Raw genomic sequence first — 19,440 nt, 5'->3', positions numbered from 1 at the left:
CCCCTCTCCCCCCCGGCCGCAGGGAGGCGGCGAGGCGCCCGGGGCAGCCCCGAGCGCATGCAGCAAGCGGGCGGCCCGGCGGAGGGCTGGCTAGGCGGCCGCCGCGGGGAGCCAGCCCGGCGGGGAGCGGGGCCGGGGGCGCCCCCAGGGTCCGCGGGCCGCTCGCCTTCTTCATCCTCCCCCCTCCCCGCGAGGGGTTCCGCGGATAAAAGCGCGTGGCGATGCTGAGCTATGGAGCGGGACTCGCTCTGTGCACGGTGCTGGCGCTCAGCGGGGTGAGGAGGGCTGCGCAGGTGGGTTTGCCCCGCGGGCGGCAGCGGGACCAGCCGGGGGGCGGCGCGGCTGCCGGCGGGTGTCGCAGCGTTGTGCCCGCTCTCTCTCCTCTCCGCAGGCCGCGCGCGGGGAGGCTGCGGGCTGCAGCGCCAACCTGACGGAGCGCCGCGTGGCCGCGCGGAGCGTCTGGCTGCGCTGGAGCGCCGCGGCCGGCGCCTGCGACTTCAACCTGACGGGACGCTCCGAGGACGGACGGCCCGCCGGCTGCCGGCCCGCCAGCGCCGGCAACGGTTCCTACGGTTGCACCGTGCGGGACTTGGAAGCCGGGACGTGGTACCACCTCCGCATCGAGCCGCTCGCCGACGGGGAGGCCGCCAACGTCACCATACAGACAGGTAAGCCGCTGCCAAAAGCTAGCCCGGCGGGCTGGAAGGGAGGCTTGGTCGGCGGTGAGCGCCTTCTGCCGCTCCTCAGCCCCTCGAGCTGCTTGCCAGCGCAGTGCTTCCAGAAGCGGCGACCGGTGGCATCCTTTCCGCTCATCCAAACCTGTTGGATTCGTAGTTCCTCGGGTGACAGCATAGTTGTTGTGTTTAAAATGCAGTTCATGTTATGACTGCTGGATGCAGTTCAAGGATAATTCACGGTTTCATTCTATCTAATACCGTGTCGCACTTTTTTATCCCGTCTCATCAGAGTCTAGAAGTCAGAAAGTAAGGCTGAAATTTCTTGCACGTCCCCTTGTGCTGAATACCACTAAGATGTTATGATGGGCCGATGTGTGAGGAGCGTGGCTGTGCTGGATCCACAAGTGGCTGTGAAAATGCTCCAGCAGCATTTCCCTTTGTGTGTGTGTGCTTGTGTGTGCATGTGAACAACGCAGCACTGGGAAGCAAAGAGCCACACTGAGCAACTGAATGCAGTGGCAGAAGAATGGGACTCTCTCTGTGCTTATCAATGTTTTTTTTAAGGATGATGATGTCCAGTTCCACCTCTTCCAGGTGCTAACGCAAGCCTCAAAACGGAGATATCTTAATTAAGGTCTGTCATTAAATGCCTCCCTGATTTACTCCTGAAATCCTAGCATCGGAGAGGTGTTCTAGTATTTGCACTGAAGATTATGGCAGCTAAGCACTTAGCAGTTGCTTAAGCACTTAGCAGTTGCTTGTTCAGACACCTCATTTACGGTCAGACCATTTTCCCTGCTGTAACTCTACAAATACAGTAAATACCCTCCATTCATTTGCCTTGACAGCTGAAGTTTAAAAAGATCTAGTGGCAAGTCTGGTGTGGTAGATATACACAAGAAGTGTCTCTTTGTAGAAACAAGAAATACTTTCTATACAAACGGTGGTTTAGGTCCATATTATATATAATCCCAAATCTTTCAAATATTGATAACTTGTAATTTGAAAATTGAAAGAATAAATCAACCATTATCAGAGTGACAGGTATGAAACACCGCCAGGGCCAAGTACTAGAGCTCTAAAAAGTTCTTGAGGTAGAGGAAAAGATAGCACTTTAAATCACGTTTTGGTTAATGCATAATCATTTAGGCAGTAGTTTGCATATGTCACTTATGACTTTTATCAGTAAATGCATTTTGCGGGACTGTGAGATGATGAAAGTGACTGATGCAACTGCTGATTGTAGCTATACTGTATCAGCAATACATGTACTGGATGTCAGAGTCAAAAGACTAATCAGTTCAAGTTGAAGTACTACAGATTAGCTTTCAGTAGTTGAAATGCGGTTTCTGTTTGGGTTGCATAGCGGAGATCTGTCAAAAGCATGAAATAAGAATAGAGGAGCTGTGGTTTCCTTCCAATTCAGCTGGTCAAATTACTCCATGGTTTCTCACATCTCTTAATTCATTTGCATCTCTTGCATTACTTGATAGTGTTTAAAATATGCATGTAGCTCCAGATTCTTGATCTAAAGAATATGTAGGGTTTGTTATACCCCTCATCAACCTTATGTTGTATTGTCTATACTATGCGTTTCAGTGCAGAATGAGGTCCAGTTCTGTATTCCTCTGTGTGTTTCCACTAGGGGCAGCATTTAAAGCCAGTTTTCTGGAAGCTCTCTTCACCTGTACCATTCCAAGTTGGTGTCAGTACTTTCGGTTTATGGTATATGTTCCTGGAAACTATCTGATGCATATGGAAGTATGAGCAATATTTTCAACCATATTGTAAACAAAATTTCCACTGACATGAATGGTAGCGGAACTGAGCTATCATGAGCCATCTAAAAATACGATGTCTGACCTTGCTACTCAGTGAGGTTGCCTTCCTGAGCAGTACATCTAAGAAAGCTATCCTTTAGAGGTGCCCAGCTTTCTTCACTGACCACAGAAAGAGCGTAAATTAAATTAGAAACCTGAAGTTTAGATGGTCAAAGTAAGAGGAATCTTATCTCATATGTTTACTTTTTGCAAAATTAGCTTTTGAACACCTGTATTACCTTGATAAAATAAATAAAGAGAGAGAAATTCATAGATTCATGTATATACATAATTCAGAAACTTTAACTTCGTCCCCACATTCAATCCTATGACAGTTTTTATGTATTCATTCCTATTGGGAGTTTGCTTCTTCATCACATTTGTTATACAGATTACTGGAGCAGCTAAATCTACAACATCCAAAATACTTCATCAGATTTTGATTGTGATGTGTTCTGATTAAAAGCTTATAGTGAAAGTGATGAATAATACATACCATAGTTGCAGTTATCATGTAAATGATTGGAGAGGATCAGCTCCTTAACTGAATTTAGCCTTTTACGTCTTTAATTTTACAATTGGATGGCCATTAGGATGTATTATGTCTGTGCTATGTGCAAGTCTGATATTCTGAGAGAATAAGCATGTAGCTCACCAAAACTACATAAGCTGTCATGTAATACCTCAGTGAATCTATGAGTAAAGCAGCAGCTTCCATTCAGTGTCTGAGTGCATACATCTGAAATCCAACAACTAGGAGTAGTGATGCAGTAAAACACACTAGTCCATTGAGGCGGAGTCCTATGCATCTATTCACTCAATGAAAATTTTATCTACAGATTATTTAAAGTGGCAAGTACTTAATTCTATAAAGGACAACTGAAATAGATTCTTCAAAAAATGGTGACAAATGCAGTCACTTACATACTGTATAAGCCTGGTATACACAGATATGCAGACTCATGCAGTGTTGGCCAATGCGCTATTTTGACAGAATAGGAAAGGAAGAAAGGGCACTGCAGTTACATTTTCCACTGAAAACCTGAGTTTACAGATGTTAGTAGACATGAGTCTGGATGTTTAGTTTATGTAAGATTAATATTTATCGTTTGTTACATGGTTTAGTGTACATATATTTATATAAAACAACATATAAAACCATGTAACTAGTTGGCATGTTTGACATTCTGATGTTGGAACAGTGTATGCACCTGCTGGTGCATTCTTGTCTTCTTTATTGATCTCATAATTCAGTTACTACGAGCTACTGTATGATGAAAGGTGGTATTGTGCCTTTGTTGATTTCAAAGAAAATACATTTTACATCCTCAATTCTGCAAATGGCTGTGCATCTGCATAACTTTGTCTTTTGGTAGTATATCTTCAGGAAATGGCTCTAGGTTTTTTAAGCAAATTTTGCAATTAAAAGCAGTAGTGTATGAAGAGATTCTAATGTACAGTTACATTTATGAATTGTGATTCTGAATTGAAATTCAGAAGTAAAATGCTGGTCTTGAGAGCCACAAGAAACAACTGGAGAATTTCTTTGCTTTCAATAAATCTTCTAAAACAGGCTTAGAGATCAGATTTTCAAGTTTGTTTTTTTTTTAATACAAAATTATTGCAATGATATATTTTGTTTCTCCTTAATCCAACTTAGCTGTACTGAAAGAACTAACCGGTAAATAGAATTTTGTCCAAACAAATTGCTAAATATTTGAATGAAAAGAGGTTACAAATTTTTACCATGTAAGAAACAGACTGGCAGAGTATTTTTCCATTGCAACACACAATTGTAAAAGCCAGAAGCATAACTCAGCCATGTGTTCATAAATTTCAAATTATTTGGGATAAATCTGATTTGTTAGCCATGTGTAAGAACAGCTGCTGTGACATGGCTCCAACTATAGGCTGTGTAATCCTGTAATCTATAATCAACCGTAATGGTGGTGAGCATTGTCTCAAAAGGTAGAGTTCAAAAAAAGAAAAGTTCTGAAGACTTGATGTTACACGTCAGCCAAAAGAAATGGGCATTTGTACCTAAAGACAGTGAAATGAAACCTTTTTGCTTAATCTTCAGAAACATCTTGTAAAGTAGGTAACATTTACTGTTTTCTGGAAAGGGATAACTAGAAAAAAGCAAGTGATTTGGTAGGAAGAGAGCTGAGACTGGAATCAAGAATTCCCCATCCTCAGTCCTCAGCACTCACTTATCTCAGTTTTTTTTTGTTTTTTTTCTCCTGCATAATGCAGGGGTGATTTTGTGCTTACAGAATGGATTTGGGAGTCACGTCATGGGGACATGATGAAACTATATCAATTGCTTCTATAAAATATGTTTATAGCATCAGTGTTCACAGAACAGATTCTCCCTCTCAGAAGTTAAAATGAAGGTGCAATGTAATTCAAGCAACATCAAGTCTTCTGGACTTTGTAGACCAAGAGACATTAATTCATATAGTATTAAATGGTACATAAATATCTTTGAATTTTTTTTTATTTCTGTGATATATCAGTGTTGTACTGTTGCCAGCAGAGAATTGTATAACAATGTAAATGGCTTTTTAAGTGTTTGTTTCCATCCAGGGCTCTTTCAGCCCAGGCACTTCCCAATCTCATTGTTCCTTTGTTCTAACGGATGTACAGAGCACTGAGTGTTTTGTTTTCTGGACCAGATAGATTAGATAAAGTCTGAATTTCTGAACTTCACCTTCTAGGCACGCAACTCTTTTTTTTTTTTTTTCTTGATGCACCTTGGAAGACAGATTGATTAGGATAGTATAAGTACTTCTAAAAATGTAGGAGGTGTCTTGTAGTTTTTGACAAATGGTGTGGATTACAATGTTGATTGCTTCTGCACGTCTAGTGACCAGTCTGCCTTATCCTAACTTTGTCAGAGAGAGAGTTGAACTTCTTGACAATTGTATCATGAATGTTTTCTGGTTATTGGTCAAGTTAAAACTTTTTCAGATGTCTGTGTATCTGATCATACATAGCAATGGAATTTATTTCAAATTCCCCAAGTTTGACCTTTTCCGATTAGAGCAATTGCCTTCAAGCAACAAGTCCCTGCTATTCACTTTTGCCAACATAATAGTCTTTAGTCACTTAGTATATTTTATAGGTGGAGCTGGTACTCTTAGCCTATTGTTAGAATTTCCTGACACTTTTTATTAAAACCTCCAGTTTCAGTTGCTGTGACTGCGTGAAGTTTTATTTGGCCTGAATTTTTATGTGCTCAGATTTTGACTTGAGTTTAATTATTTTTACTTTTTTTTTTTTCAGATCTAAGCAGAAGTAGTTTTGCCTTAAAGAAAGGATTAGAGAAAAGAAGATAGTTATTATTTTTATTTATTTTATTCATTTGATTATTTGATTTTCTCTCTTTTTTTTTTTTTTTTCCCCCAAAGGTCAATAGTGTCTTTGTAGTCCAAAGCAGGAATGTGGATTTAAGCAGACAACTAGGTTCCAGGGGGCATTGTAATTGGGGCGTTGTATTTTTCTTTTGAAATGCTTTGTTTGACAAAGCATACCATCCAAACCTTGATGAGAATGTATGATGCACAGTTTTGTAAGAAGCAATGAAACTTCTGGAGAAGAACAGCTTAAACACTCCTATCCCCATGATATTCCTATCATTGTATTCCTAGAATGGGAGGTGATCTCATATTCTTTCATCTGCCTTGATTAGGGACAAGGCCAGGAATGGCTGCATTGGGAAAGAATGGTCTTCATCTGTGTTTAAAGCACTGCTGATATAGAGATCTCAGCTATCAGCCTTGATCACAGAATCACAGAACAATTCAGGTTGGAAGGCACCTCTGGAAATCATCAGGTCCAACTGCCACGTTCACACATGGCCACCTGGGGCAGATCACCCAGAACGATGTCTGTGTAGCTTTTGAAGATGCATGAGTCCCTTAATCATCTTGGTAGTCCCGTGTTGGACTCTTCATTATGTCCATGTCCCTCTTTTACTCCGTAGCCCAGAACTGGACACAGTACTCAAGGCATGGACACAAATGCTGAGTACAGTGAAAGGATCACCTCTCTTTACCATATTTTACCTAATGCAGCCAAGAATACCATTAGCCTTCTTAGTGGCAAGGGAACATTGCTGATTCCACCAGGACTTGAATGTCCACCAGGACTCTGGGGTCCTTTTCTGCAGAGCTGCTTTCCACTGGATAGCCCCCAGTGTGTACAAGTGCCTGGGTTTTTTCCTCCACAGTTGCAAGACTTTGCACTTTTTTGTTAAACTTCATGAGATTCTTGTGAGCCCACCTCCTCCCGTTGAAGTTCCTCAGGATGGCAGCATGAACCTCCAGTGAGTCAGTCACTCCCTCCAGTTTCACATCATCTGCAAAATGCGGAGTTTTGCACTTGGGCCGGAGGAATCCCAGGCATCCATACAGACTGGAAGGAGTGGTCCTTGAGAGCAGCCCTGCAGAGAAGAACCTGGGGGTCTTGATAGATGAAAAACTTAACATGAGCCAGCAGTGTGCCCTTGCGGCTCGGGAGGCAAATGGTATCCTGGGCTCTATCAAAAGAGGGGTGGCCAGCAGGGACAGGGAGGTGATTGTTCCCCTCTACTCTGCTCTTGTGAGGCCCCATCTGGAATACTGTGTCCAAGTGTGGAGCCCCCAGTACAAAAAAGACAGGGAGCTGTTGGAAAGGGTCCAGAGGAGGGCCACGAAGATGATCAGGGGACTGGAGCACCTCCCCTGTGAAGACAGGCTGAGGAAGCTGGGCTTGTTCAGCCTGGAGAAAAGAAGGCTGTGGGGTGACCTCATTGCAGCATTTCAACACCTAAAGGGATCCAACAGAGGGGAGGGGAATCAACTCTATGAAAGGGTAGATAACTGCAGGACAAGGGGAAATGGTTTTAAGTTGAGAGAGGGGAGATTTGGGTTGGACGTCAGGGGGAAATTCTTTACAGAGAGAGTGGTGAGGTGCTGGAACAGGCTGCCCAGAGAGGTTGTGGATGCCCCGTCACTGGAAGTGTTCAAGGCCAGGTTGGATGGGGCCCTGGGCAGCCTGGTCTAGTATTAAATGGGGAGGTTGGAGGCCCTGCATGTGGCAGGGGGGTTGGAGATTCATGATCCTTGAGGGCCCTTCCGACCCTGGCCATTCTGTGATTCTGTGATCTGCAAATTTACCAGGAGTCCACTCTGTGCCATCATACAGATCATTAACGGACCCAGTACTGATGCCTGGAGTACTCTGGTCATTACTGGACTTTATCTAGTCTTTCTACCACTGTATACTACCCTCTGGGCCTGGGCACTCAGCCAGTTTTTTTAATCTGCCTTACTTATCTGCTCATCCAGCCCATGCTTCTTTATGACAATCTTATGGAGGATGCTGTCAAAGGTCTCATTTAGTGCCTCAGCCTTCTCACTGTCCTGTGTAACCTGCTCTCTGGTTTCATTTCTTAGTGGGCTCACATTTTTCCTAGTCTTCCTTTTGTAACTGATGTACGTGTAGAAACCCTTCTTGTTGATCTCAACATCCCAGGCCAAAGTAAATTCTGTTAGGGCTTTAGCTTTCCTAATGCCTTCTCTGGATGATCTGACAGTCATAGACTCATAGAATGGTTTGGATTGGAAGGGTCCTTTAAGATCATCTAGTTCCAAACCTCCTGCTACAGGCAGGCACACCTCCCTCTAGACCAGGTTGCTCACAGCCCCATTCAGCTTGGCCTTCAGTGCTTCCGGGAGGTGGCATCCACGAGCTCTCTGGGCAACCTATTCAGTGTCTCACCACCCTCACAGAAAACAATTTATTCCTGATACCTAGTCTAAATCTACCCTTTTCTGGTTTAAAACCACTCCCTCTTGTCCTGTTGCTACATGCCCTTATATAGAGTCCCTCCCCAGAATTCATGTAGGTCCCTTTCAAGTACTGGAAGGCCGCTAAGAGATCTCAGAACCTTCTCCAGGCTTTTTCAGCCTGTCCTCACAGGGCTCCAGCCCTCTGATCATCTTCGTGGTCCTCCTCTGGACATGCTCTGTGGACTACGTGTCCTTCTTGTGTTGAGGGGTCCAGAACTGGATGCAGTGCTCCAGGTGGGATCTCACAAGAGCAGATTGGAGAGGTAGAATCACCTCCTTCAATCTGCTGGTCACACTTTTCTTGATGCAGCCCAGGATACAGTTGGTCTTCTGGGCTCCAGGCACACATTGTTAGCTCATGTTGAATCTTTCATTAATTGACACATCCAGCTCCTTCTCAGGGTTGCTCTCAAGCCATTCTCCACCCAACCTGTATCTGTGATTGAGGTTGCCCAGATGCAAAACCTTTGCACTTGGCCTTGGGCCCACCTCTCAGGCCTATCCAGGTCCCTCTGGATAGCATCCCTTTCCTCTAGTGTGTCAACTGCACCACTCAGCTTGGTGTCATCTGCAAACTTGCTGAGGTTGCATTCAATCCCACAATATTTCTGTATTCTTCCAGGTTCATTGTCCTTTCTTCCAGCCTTGCTTCATTTTTCTGTTTGAGTTTGTCCATGAACTCCTTGTTCATCCATACAGACCTCCTGACATTTTTGCCTGACTTCCTCTCTGTTGGGATGCATTCTTGAATTTGGAAGAGCTGATCCTTAAATATTAACCAGCTTTCTTGAGCCTCTCTTCCTTCTAGGGCTTTATTCCATGGGGCTCTTCCAAGTGGATCCCCGAAGAGGACAAAGTCTGCTCTCCTGAAGTCCAGGGTTCTGAGCTTGCTGTCACGATGACCTTGAACTCTGCTATTATCACAGTCACTGTAGCCAAGGCTGCTCTTGACCTTCACATTCTGCACCAACCTGTCCATCCTTGTTAGTGTGAATGAGGTCCAGCACAGCACCTCTCCTTGTTGGTCCCTCTATCTTGTGGAGAAGAAAGTTACCATTAATGCATTTCAAGAACCTCCTGAATTGTTTATGCCCTGCAGTGTTTTCCCACCATTAGATACTCAGGTGGTCCCCCATGAGGACCAGAACTTGTGAACATAAGATTGCTCCCATCTGTCTATAGAGAGCCTCATTCACTTGGTCTTCTTGGTCTGGTGGCCTGTAGCATCTCCCCACTATAATGTGGTTTGGCCCTGTCCTCCCCCTAATCTTAACCTATAAGCTCTCAGTTGGCTCCCCATCCCTCCCTCAACAAGAGCTCTATGCATTCCAGCTGGTCACTGGCATAGAGGGTGATATCTCTTCCTTGTCTCCTCTGCCTGTCCTTCCTAAAGAGCTTGCATCTTTCCACTAGAACTCTACAATCGTGAGAGCCATCCTGCCGCATCTCCGTGATCCCAATCTCTTACTCATCTTGTCTGTTTCCCATACTGCATACATTAGCGTACAGCTACTTAGGATGCTTAATCCAGTATGTTGTGTTCCTAGAAAGTGTCTGAGATATTTCTCTGTAACGGTGCATTGTAGACATATCCTTGCTAACCTGCAAGTGCTGCAGGTGACCCTGCTCAATCACCATTTTGTTGATATTCTGATCCCACTCCATCACATCACCCCATATCCTTCGTTTAAAACCTTCACAGGACTGCTTGTTAACTATCCCCCTTTCTCTCCTTCCTAATTTAAAGCTCTCCTTATGAGGGAGATGCTCATAGTTGAAACCCTGTCACTGATATGATTTCCACAGCAAAAAATGGATGTCCTTTCCACTCCTTCTTTGCTAGACAAGAATAGCGAAGAGCATACTCCCGTGGAAGCCAAATTTAATTGTTCAGTTTTGGGAAGCCTTTATTCTTTTACTTCCTGGCTTGTGAATACTTTATTTTCTGCATTGAGTTGTATTAATGAATCATTTTATTATGCAATTGTTTAACCTTATTGGGAGAAATGTCAATGTCTTAATACATTGACGTATAGTACATTTCTTTGGATTTGCATGAAGTCTTGTGAGAGATGAAATATACCAGGAGAATACAAACAACCAGTCTTTTGGTGAATGTTTGCCATCCCTTTAGAGTGTGTTTTCCGGGTGATTTTACTTGAGACCTGCTTAATAAACAACATGACCACAGACTGTTTTTCTGAGAAATAGTTATAATTAAGTTATTAAATTATTGTCATCACATTTTTCTTAAATGTTTGTCCAGCTTACTGTTTGGGTTACTTAAATTTCTATAAACGATAGTACACCAGAAAAACGTATTTATTCCATTGAGGGTAATATGAATAACAAAGAATTGTGGTCCTTTTGCTGATTGAGTGATGAAGTGTTTATGTGTGAGTGCTAGAAGCTTGGAAGTGAAAGCCAATGATACTGTTGTACCCGTAAAGTTATATTATACTGAGGCATTATCTGTGGGTTTTTTTTTTATTTTGATGTTTCTTGTTACAGTTGTTATTGTTTTACTCATCATCAGATTTTCAACCTCGTGATTTACATCCACAACTGCAAGCACTTTTCTATAGTGGTGTGTGTGTGACTATGTACACATATACACAAGTAACATTTCTGAATTCTGTAGGAGTCTCTTTAAAGCAGATTTCAGTAATTTGTTGTTCAGAAATGGGGAAGGCTTTTTGAAGAGCATTGACAGGATGATGATGAAAAGGGAGAGTTGTAGAAGTTTGGGGTTTTTTTAGTACCATATAAGGCTTCTCACAGTCCCAATGTTTATGTTTTCTTTCTTTTTTTTGTTGCTGTTGGTTTATATTTTTTTGTTTGTTTGTTTTAACTACAGATCCTTTACCACCGCCTCGTTTTGAAATTAATAAGGAGAAAACTACATTCACAAGTTTACAGGTTCAATGGGATCCTTCTCCAGGAAAGGTGGACTTGTATAATGTAATAGTATTTGATCACAGTAATAAGAAGCTACAAGAATCCTCCATACCAGGAAGATTTTCAAAAACTGAAGAAACTTTTACTGGCCTTGTCCCTGGGAATAAATACAATATTGTCCTCACTGCTGTTGCTGGAAATAAAAGTACCCCGGAATTGAACATAAATGGATCTACTGGTAGGACTTCCTTTACTGTAGTTCATCTGAGTAAAACCACTTACAGTATTTTGCAGTTCTGTGCTTAAAAATTAGCAAATTCATATAATTCTTCTACCTGGCATTATATATATATAAATTGATTATAAATTGACATGAACATAGGAAGTTCCGTATCAATATGCAGAAGAACTTTACTGTAAGGTGACAGAGCACTGAAACAGGTTTTCCAGAGAGGTTGTGGAGTCTCCTTCTGTGGAGATTTTGAAGACCCATCTGGGCACCTACCTGTGTGACCTATCGTAAGGTATCTGCTTTGGCAGGCAGTTTGGACTTGTTGATCTTTCGAGGTCCCTTCCAACCCCTGCAATTCTGTGAAGAAAACATGAGTACTAATGTAAAAAGCATTTGTTAGGAATGGAGGAATGTTGCTGTTGCCTATTTGGCCATAAGTCTGGTGTTAGATTTTCACTAACCCTAAAGAAGCTCAGCGTATTTCACAAATAAATTTGTTCAAAGTTGCTGAAATTGTGAAGATGGCCACTAGGCCTTAAGCATGTGTTGTTTTTTTTTTATTCCAACAGTGCCATCCCCTGTGAAGAACATCCAGGTTATTGTCAAGACAGACAGTATCCATGCTTCTTGGTCTCCTGGCTCTGGGCATGTGGATATGTACAGACTGGTGTTATTTGATAATCATGGCACTGTTCATGAGAGTCATCAAGAAAATTCTCTGACTTCTTACACTTTTTCTGGGCTTACGGCAGGACATCTGTATAACCTTTCTGTGATAACCCAAGCTGCAGAATTGGAGAGCACTGCTTTTCAAATAGTTAGGACAGGTATGATTTCAGAATTTTTCACAGTAGAATAAGAAGCTAAGATTACAATCTAGCAGTATTAGAACATACTTAAGAAATGATTGAGTTACCCTTGACAGGTGTTTCTCTTCAAAGGCTGTAGGGGAAGTTACAGACTCCATGAGCTAATTTAGCTTCCTAAGTTATCATTACAGCAAAGTTAGTTGCTAAATTAGCTTTTAAAGTGTCTACAGCTGACTTATCTGCTCTGCTTAGTATAGTCAGCTCCATCAAGCATTTGAAGTTATCAATAATTTGAGCCCAACTGAAGTGGTGTTACAAGTTACAGGGTCCCTCTAACTTTTATATCAACTTTCTTAGCGAATTGAGACAGTACGTAGTCTGGTTATTTCACATAATTGAAGAAGATTTAACTCCCTGATTACAATCCATGGCTAGGAGAGGCACACTCTTTGCTGGGTGAAGAACTGTCTGGAGGAATGGGCCCAGAGAATAGTAGTGAATGGAGTTAAATCCAGTTGGTGACCAGACATGAGTGGTATTCCCCAGGGGTTGGTACTGGGGCCTGTCTTGTTTAATACCTTTATTGATGACCTGTACAAGTGGATTGAGTGTACCCTCAGTAAGTTTGCAGATGACGTCAAGTTGGGAGGAAGTGTCAATCTGCCTGGGGGGTAGGATGGCCTTTCAGAGGGATCTGGACACGCTGGATCACTGGGCTGAGTCCAGTGTGATGAAGTTCAGTGAGACCAAGTACTGGGTCCTGGACTTTGACCACAACACCAGTTGAAGCTGCAGGCTTGGGGCAGAGTAGTTGGAAGACTGTTAGAGGAAATGGGCCTGGGGGTGTTGATCAGCGCTCAGCTGTGCATGATCCAGCGTTGTACCCAGGTGGCAAGAAGGCCAATGGCATCCTGGCTTGTATGAGAAATAGTGTAGCCAGCAGGACGAGGGAAGTGATCGTCCCCCTGTACTCAGCACTGGTGAGGCCGCATCTTGAGTATTGTGTTCAGTTTTGAACCCCTCACTAGAAGAAAGACATTGAGGCCCTGGAGCATGTCCAGGGATGAGCAACAAAGTTTGTGAGGGGTCTGGAGCACAAGTTTTTACAGGCAGCGGCTGAGGGAACTGGGATTGGTCAGTCTAGAGAAGAAGAGGCTCAGGGGAGACCTTACAGGTCTCTACAACTGTTGAAAGGAGGTAATGGCTAGGTAGGTGAGGTTTGTCCTCTTCTCCCATGTAACTAGTGATAGGACTAGAGGGCATAGCCTCAGGTAATTTCAGAGAGGAGGGTAATTTCAGATATTAGGAAAAATTTCCTATGAGTGCTCAGGCATTGGAACAGTCTGCCCAGGGAGGTGGTTGAATCACCATCTTTGGATGATTAGGTATTGTTCTAAGGGACATGGTTTAGTGGGGAAATATTGGTGGTTGGTCTAGATGATCTTGGAAGTCTTTTCCAGCCTTTGTGATTCTGTGATTCTCTGATACTTAGAGTTTGTAATTTGGGCTGAAAATGTTATCCATGGCCTTTTTTACTCTGGACTATGAACTATCTGCACTTCTGAAAAGCTAGTGAAAAAAAAATGCAAAGCAGGTTAAGAACTTCAAAATCAAGAAAAATCAAGAAAATTTAGAGCTTTTTTTTTTTTTTAATTCCACAGAGAAGTACTTTGGTTGAAATGTTTTATTCTCTTTCTTTCTTATTGTTTTGTTTTTTTTAGCCCCAGCTGAAGTCTTAGATTTGACAGTGACTAATGATGACAGCTTCGATACTTTAAAAGTTAAGTGGAGAAGACCTTCAGGAAGCGTCGATTTCTATAACATCACTCTGTCTCATCTTAGATCAGTTAAAGAAGTCAAAACTTTACAGCCAGCGGTCACAGAGACTCACTTTGACAAACTAACTCCAGGACGTCTTTATCAGATTACTGCCCGCACAGTCAGCGGTGAACTGTTTACTGATAGGACTGCAAGTGGCAGGACATGTAAGTCTTCTGCTTCAGTAAGAACATTTCAACCACTGCTATTTTTGCCTGTGCTGTCCTTGAAGAAAATCATTTCAGGAGTAAAAATGATTTGGATTCCAGGCGAAATAAGATAAAGAGCTTGTTATTGTTCCTAGAGTACTCCTTACTAACTCCTTGGCAACAGTTAATGTGAGAGCCAAAAGCAGCTAGAGCATACCTTGGGAGCAGGAAACAATAGTGCATTTTGGAATCTTACGGTTGGGTGAATCGGTTACTGTTCTGAAGTATTCCATGCCTTGTGTTCAACTCAGCATAGTATGTAAAGTAAGTTACATTACAGGGAAGTCTGCACATAGTCAAATTGTTATTGGATTTTTAAGTAATTTTACATGTTCTAATACTATCTCTTGCTCCAAATACAAATTTTCAAATAGGAAAACATTAGGTCTTAGCCTTCTTTGCTGACAGCAGCGTGGACTAAGGAAGGCATGTGGCAGTCTGAGTAGAGCTGGGTTGTATTTTATTTGTCTTCTTTCAGAAGTGTAATTTTCTCTCAGGCATCTCTTATATGAGTTCTGAATTAGACAAACCCTGGCATACTTTTACAGCCCTACTGGTCACAGAGACTTATGGTCTCCACACCAGTGCAACCCAAGTAGAATTTAGATGGGAGAAATATATAAGTAGATGAGGAAAACATACATAAATTGTTAATAAATTCAGAACCAATGAAATTGTGTGTGTGAGAGAGAGTATTTATTTTAGAGAATATTTGTAATTTGCAACTAAACAACCCCTGTGAAAGGCAGGAACATCCTTGACGTATCTAGCTTCTATCTCATTCTCAATGCAGTCACATGTGGTGAGATGGTACTTGAAAAGCCCTTAAAGTTCAGAAAGTGCAAAGCAGGACCAGCTTTATGTATATTGATTTTGTTTGCCTAGCTTACCATTAGTGACCATTAGGATTAACTTTTACTTCCCTTTGAAGGGAGAGCTTCAGATTATCACTAAAACCAGTGATCTCCAAATTTGTGACCTAGACCCAGTACTTTCAAACTGGGAACGTAGAGGTCCCTTTTTCAAAAGGTGCTGATCATGTGCAGCTCCTTCCTTTGACCTTTCTTTTCCATAGACACCAAGAGCTTTGAAAACAGTCACTTCAACAGACATTTTGTGGCTTAAAGAATGATTTATAAATCTTGGCTTTCAGGTCTACAGACACTGAAGGGATGTAGACTCTTAGGATCCCTCTGTAACTCATAAGGAGAGACGGGTATGAGAGAACATAACACATGTCATGCTGTGTTGAGAGCATGCTTGTGGCAATGGCACCTATTGAGGAATGTTGGGGCAAGGAAAATGGATGTCTCAGGGACTGAAGCTTTGTATCATAAGGGCATAATGATGCCTAGCCAGTGTAACAGGCCTGAACTTTACCTGATCTAACTACAGTGGTATTCCTAACAAAGTGCTTAATGTTTTTATCCATTCACTCAGCAATTGAAACATACGTCCCATATTTTCTGGGATGTGGGAGATCTAGGTTTGATATCCAGCTATGCCTGTGGGAAATGAAACTGTAAGTAGTTTGTGTTGTTGTTAGAAATCATTCAATTATTTTTAGGTACTGAGCAATTAAGTATTAACTAAGCCAATGCATCAATGAGAGCACGATTCTAGTCTTACAGTTTACAATTAATATTTAGTGATGGTCTCAGGGCTCCAATGGTCATCTTGGAGTGTCTTAACAATAAGTTATAGGTATCCTAAGCTAATGATCTGCATCTAGCAGTATCTGCTTGGTGTAGCTAGTATTTAATTATTCCATGAAAATTGGAAAAGTTTCAGTAGTCAGGGCTACCGGACCCCTATTCCAGTGAGACTGACAGCAGAAGGGCAGGAAGACTGAGCAAGTTCAGGATCCTTCAAGTGGAGGAACGGACTGAATGTTGTAAGGAACTGAGGTTAGGATCTTTTTGCCTTACATATGAGAGGTCTAGGACATACAAGGCATTGTGGAAGAAGCTGTTAGGCTTTACATTTCTGTTGTTGAGACCACAGTTTGGCCTGTAGTGATGGAAATTTGGCCTTAACTTTAAAAAATTGATACATAATTTCTAAGTAAACTTAATTAACTCCAGGAAACAGCTGGGAAGCTAACTAAAACCTGCAGGATGCATCTTAGAGGTGCACAGGGGAGATTTTCCCTATGCTAAGAAGAGAATTTCTTTTGTCAGAAACCAAGAGTGAAAATGGGAGTGATTTGTGCAGGGGGAAGAATACAAATGTCTTCAAAAAGAGCACCTGCCTTTGCTACAAGACCCTCAGACTGCTTAAACTGATCTGAGTTCCTCTACAGAAGCTGTGCTCTGAGGCATGTCGTGCCAGTGTCCAGTTATATCTTGCCTGAAATCCCCCACTTGAGAATGACTCGCTCCATCTCTGTGTTTCAGTTCCCCAGAAGGTTTCTGAGCTGAAAGCCGGTGGAGGCGGCTGGCTGAGGACTCTGCGAGTGAATTGGCTGCCCCCTGCGGGAGACTTGGAGCGGTACCATCTGCTCCTCTGGAACCGCTCTGCCCTGGTGCTCAACACCACCCTGGGAAAGAACGTGACCGAGCACCTCGTCCATGATGTGGGCCTCATCCCAGGCAGGCAGTACGAAATTGAGGTCATTGTGGAGAGTGGTGGTTTGCAGAGCAAGGCTAGCTGCACAGGGAGAACAGGTCAGTGTGCTTATCTGGGAAGCATGAAAATACAAAAGTTGGCTCTGTGGGCAGTCAGAAAGATGTAGTGCTTGGGAGTCTACAAATAAATGTTACAATTAATAAATTAAAAAAAGCTCCATTGTAGGCAACAAAAATAGTTATTTTAGCACTTTTGTGAAAACTTTCAGGGGTTATTTTCATGATAAATACATTAATGAGACTTTTGGAAGATCACCATTCTGTCAAGACTGAGGCATAACACTAGATGCACAACATTTCAGTTACATTTTGTATCTGTTACAGGTACCCTCTGTAGTTGTTCAGATATAGCAGTATAGAACTTCCTGAATTGTTTACCAGTACAGTTGGTGGGAAACCAGTTTCCTTGCAAATCTGGATGACTAATTAGTATCAATAGTGTTAACCAAAGCTGACTAAAGTGTACATTAGACTGGCTGTTCCGTAATATCCTTATTCTTCTTCTTGTGCTCCATAAAGAAAATGGTGTTAGTTTAAGTCAGCTTTTCCAAAAGAAATCCATATGCACTGCAGTGATCCATTAATATGGATTTTTTTGGAGCATGTTGGTCAAAGCCACATCTGATTGCTTCAAACTTAAGAAATAATTGTTAATTGTTCCGCTCTGCGAATACAAAAAAGTGCAGCTTGGAGGACAAGAAAACTTGGAGAAGTAGTGTCAAGCAGGAGTTAAGGCTGAGTCTTACCTCACAGGAGAATGTGTGATAAGATGGGACCACCCGACTTCATCCTCATCCTTTCTGGTGGCCACCTTTCCTGCTATGCCCTTACTTAACACTCCATGAGGATTTCATTTTGTTGATTTTGCGCAATGGCAAAACCAGTAGAAGCTGCAGAACTGAAATTTTCCTCTAATTTCTCACCAATTTGATCAACCAGGACAGGTTTTCATCTTGCTTACTTTGATATGAATTACACAAAACTTTAGTTTGCGGTGTTAACTTTTGACTGGCACAGCTAAGAGATGACAACATGGTGCAATAAACAGTATATGCAGTGAGTGTATCACCACTGTGGCGAATCCACATTCAAGTACATAATGTACATGTTAAGAAACAGGTATTAGTCCCTGTTGTCATTTAGTTTTCTCTTAAGTCAGCCCGCACTCTTGGAACGTGAGTTGCATTTCATTATAAGAGGGACAAAATCAGATCAGGGACTACGTTAGGTGACAAGGACTCTGTGTTTGTGAGTGCATGCATGTATGCACACATACACAAATTCACTGGAGAAAGGTCAATTTCTTCTTCTATACAACTGTGAATTTGGAGTTTCTTCCAGCTTCACTAAGATATAAACCAGCATAGAATCAGTGTTACTCTGACCCTGTAATTTACATCCTTGTTTGTCACGGCTAAATTGACCTAGATGTGTTTTATGGTACAAAAGTTTTATGGCCCTGTCTAACATCCATGGTTCCAGAGCAGGCTTACTGACTTCACTGAATTTCTATTCACACTATAATATATATCCTGGCATAAGTTTAAACCTTTAAGCCTTAGCATTGCATCCATAATGCATTGCTGAAATCTGCTGCCACAGCCCGTTGCTGAAAGAACAGCACAAATGCTGTGTCTGTAAGACAGGCTTCCTAAGAAAGGTAAAGAATCTCCTCTTCGTTAATTCTATTACTGTTACATTTCTAGTTTGATTCTTTACAGCAGCTTGAGAGATGTACATATGTTTACTACAAGGCATGTTCTTTTGATATTTATGTACTTCTGCAGCTCCAGAGCCTGTTCTCCAGCTGCGTGTAAAGCATGCTAATGAATCTTCGCTTAGTGTCATGTGGGTGACCCCTGTTGCAGAATGGGATAGCTATGTGGTTTCACTGGGAGACAGAGATCTTTCTGTCATAAAAAAAGGGCTTGGAAGAGAAGCTAAAGAATTTACTTTCAACGAGTTGGTACCTGGAAGAAAATACACAGCAACAATCACTACCATCAGTGGGATCTTAAGTAATTGGACTTCAGTGGAAGGAAGAACAGGTACTGTCCTGTCGATCTATTTTGATCTTTACTTCTGTTAACTGTCATCCACTTTGAATGCTTTATAGTGAATTGGATGAATTCAGTGTCTAAATATCAAAACTCTTCAATTTATGTTTGCTTTTTCAGCAGAAGAGCTACGTTTCTAGTCTCTCATTTCTGACTCCTGGATATCTTGCAGTATTTACTTAAAGTTTTGGGAAAATAGATATGTAATTTCTGGCAAAACTGCTCTCTGAAATATTGTGTCATATCAGATCAATCTACATTAAGAAAATATTCCATATAAGAAGAACAATGTTCACTGCATATCTTAAGGAAGGTCACTTCCTTGATTGAAAGCATGCATCATCTGGAAAAATACCACGAAGGAAAATGTTGATTTAGGGGGAACATTCCAAGGTTGACAGACAAAAAACATGTGTGACCTTGAAAAGATATTTTGATTCTCACCGCTCATATAATTCC

General features: G+C 42.0%; 1 protein-coding gene across 4 annotated transcripts in view; it reads left to right on the top strand.

Moving 5' to 3' along the window:
• The window catches only part of PTPRB (protein tyrosine phosphatase receptor type B), a 67,687-nt gene that overhangs the window by 14,645 nt on the left and 33,602 nt on the right, over window positions 1-19,440 (top strand). For 3 of the 4 annotated variants that reach the window (XM_031589465.2, XM_090138688.1, XM_090138679.1), the window contains 6 exons: window positions 392-668; window positions 11,189-11,467; window positions 12,031-12,288; window positions 13,992-14,255; window positions 16,694-16,963; window positions 18,712-18,972. In XM_031589465.2, coding sequence (XP_031445325.2) covers window positions 392-668; window positions 11,189-11,467; window positions 12,031-12,288; window positions 13,992-14,255; window positions 16,694-16,963; window positions 18,712-18,972 — 1,609 coding nt within the window. Of the gene's footprint in view, window positions 1-25; window positions 294-391; window positions 669-11,188; window positions 11,468-12,030; window positions 12,289-13,991; window positions 14,256-16,693; window positions 16,964-18,711; window positions 18,973-19,440 lie in introns of those variants that run through there. The other variant, XM_031589464.2, reaches the window with a different exon arrangement.

The sequence above is a fragment of the Phasianus colchicus genome, chromosome 1 (assembly GCF_987193195.1).
Source record: "Phasianus colchicus chromosome 1, bPhaCol1.hap1.1, whole genome shotgun sequence".
NCBI classification, from domain to species: Eukaryota; Metazoa; Chordata; class Aves; order Galliformes; family Phasianidae; genus Phasianus; species Phasianus colchicus.
This window is presented reverse-complemented; position numbering and strand designations above follow the sequence as displayed.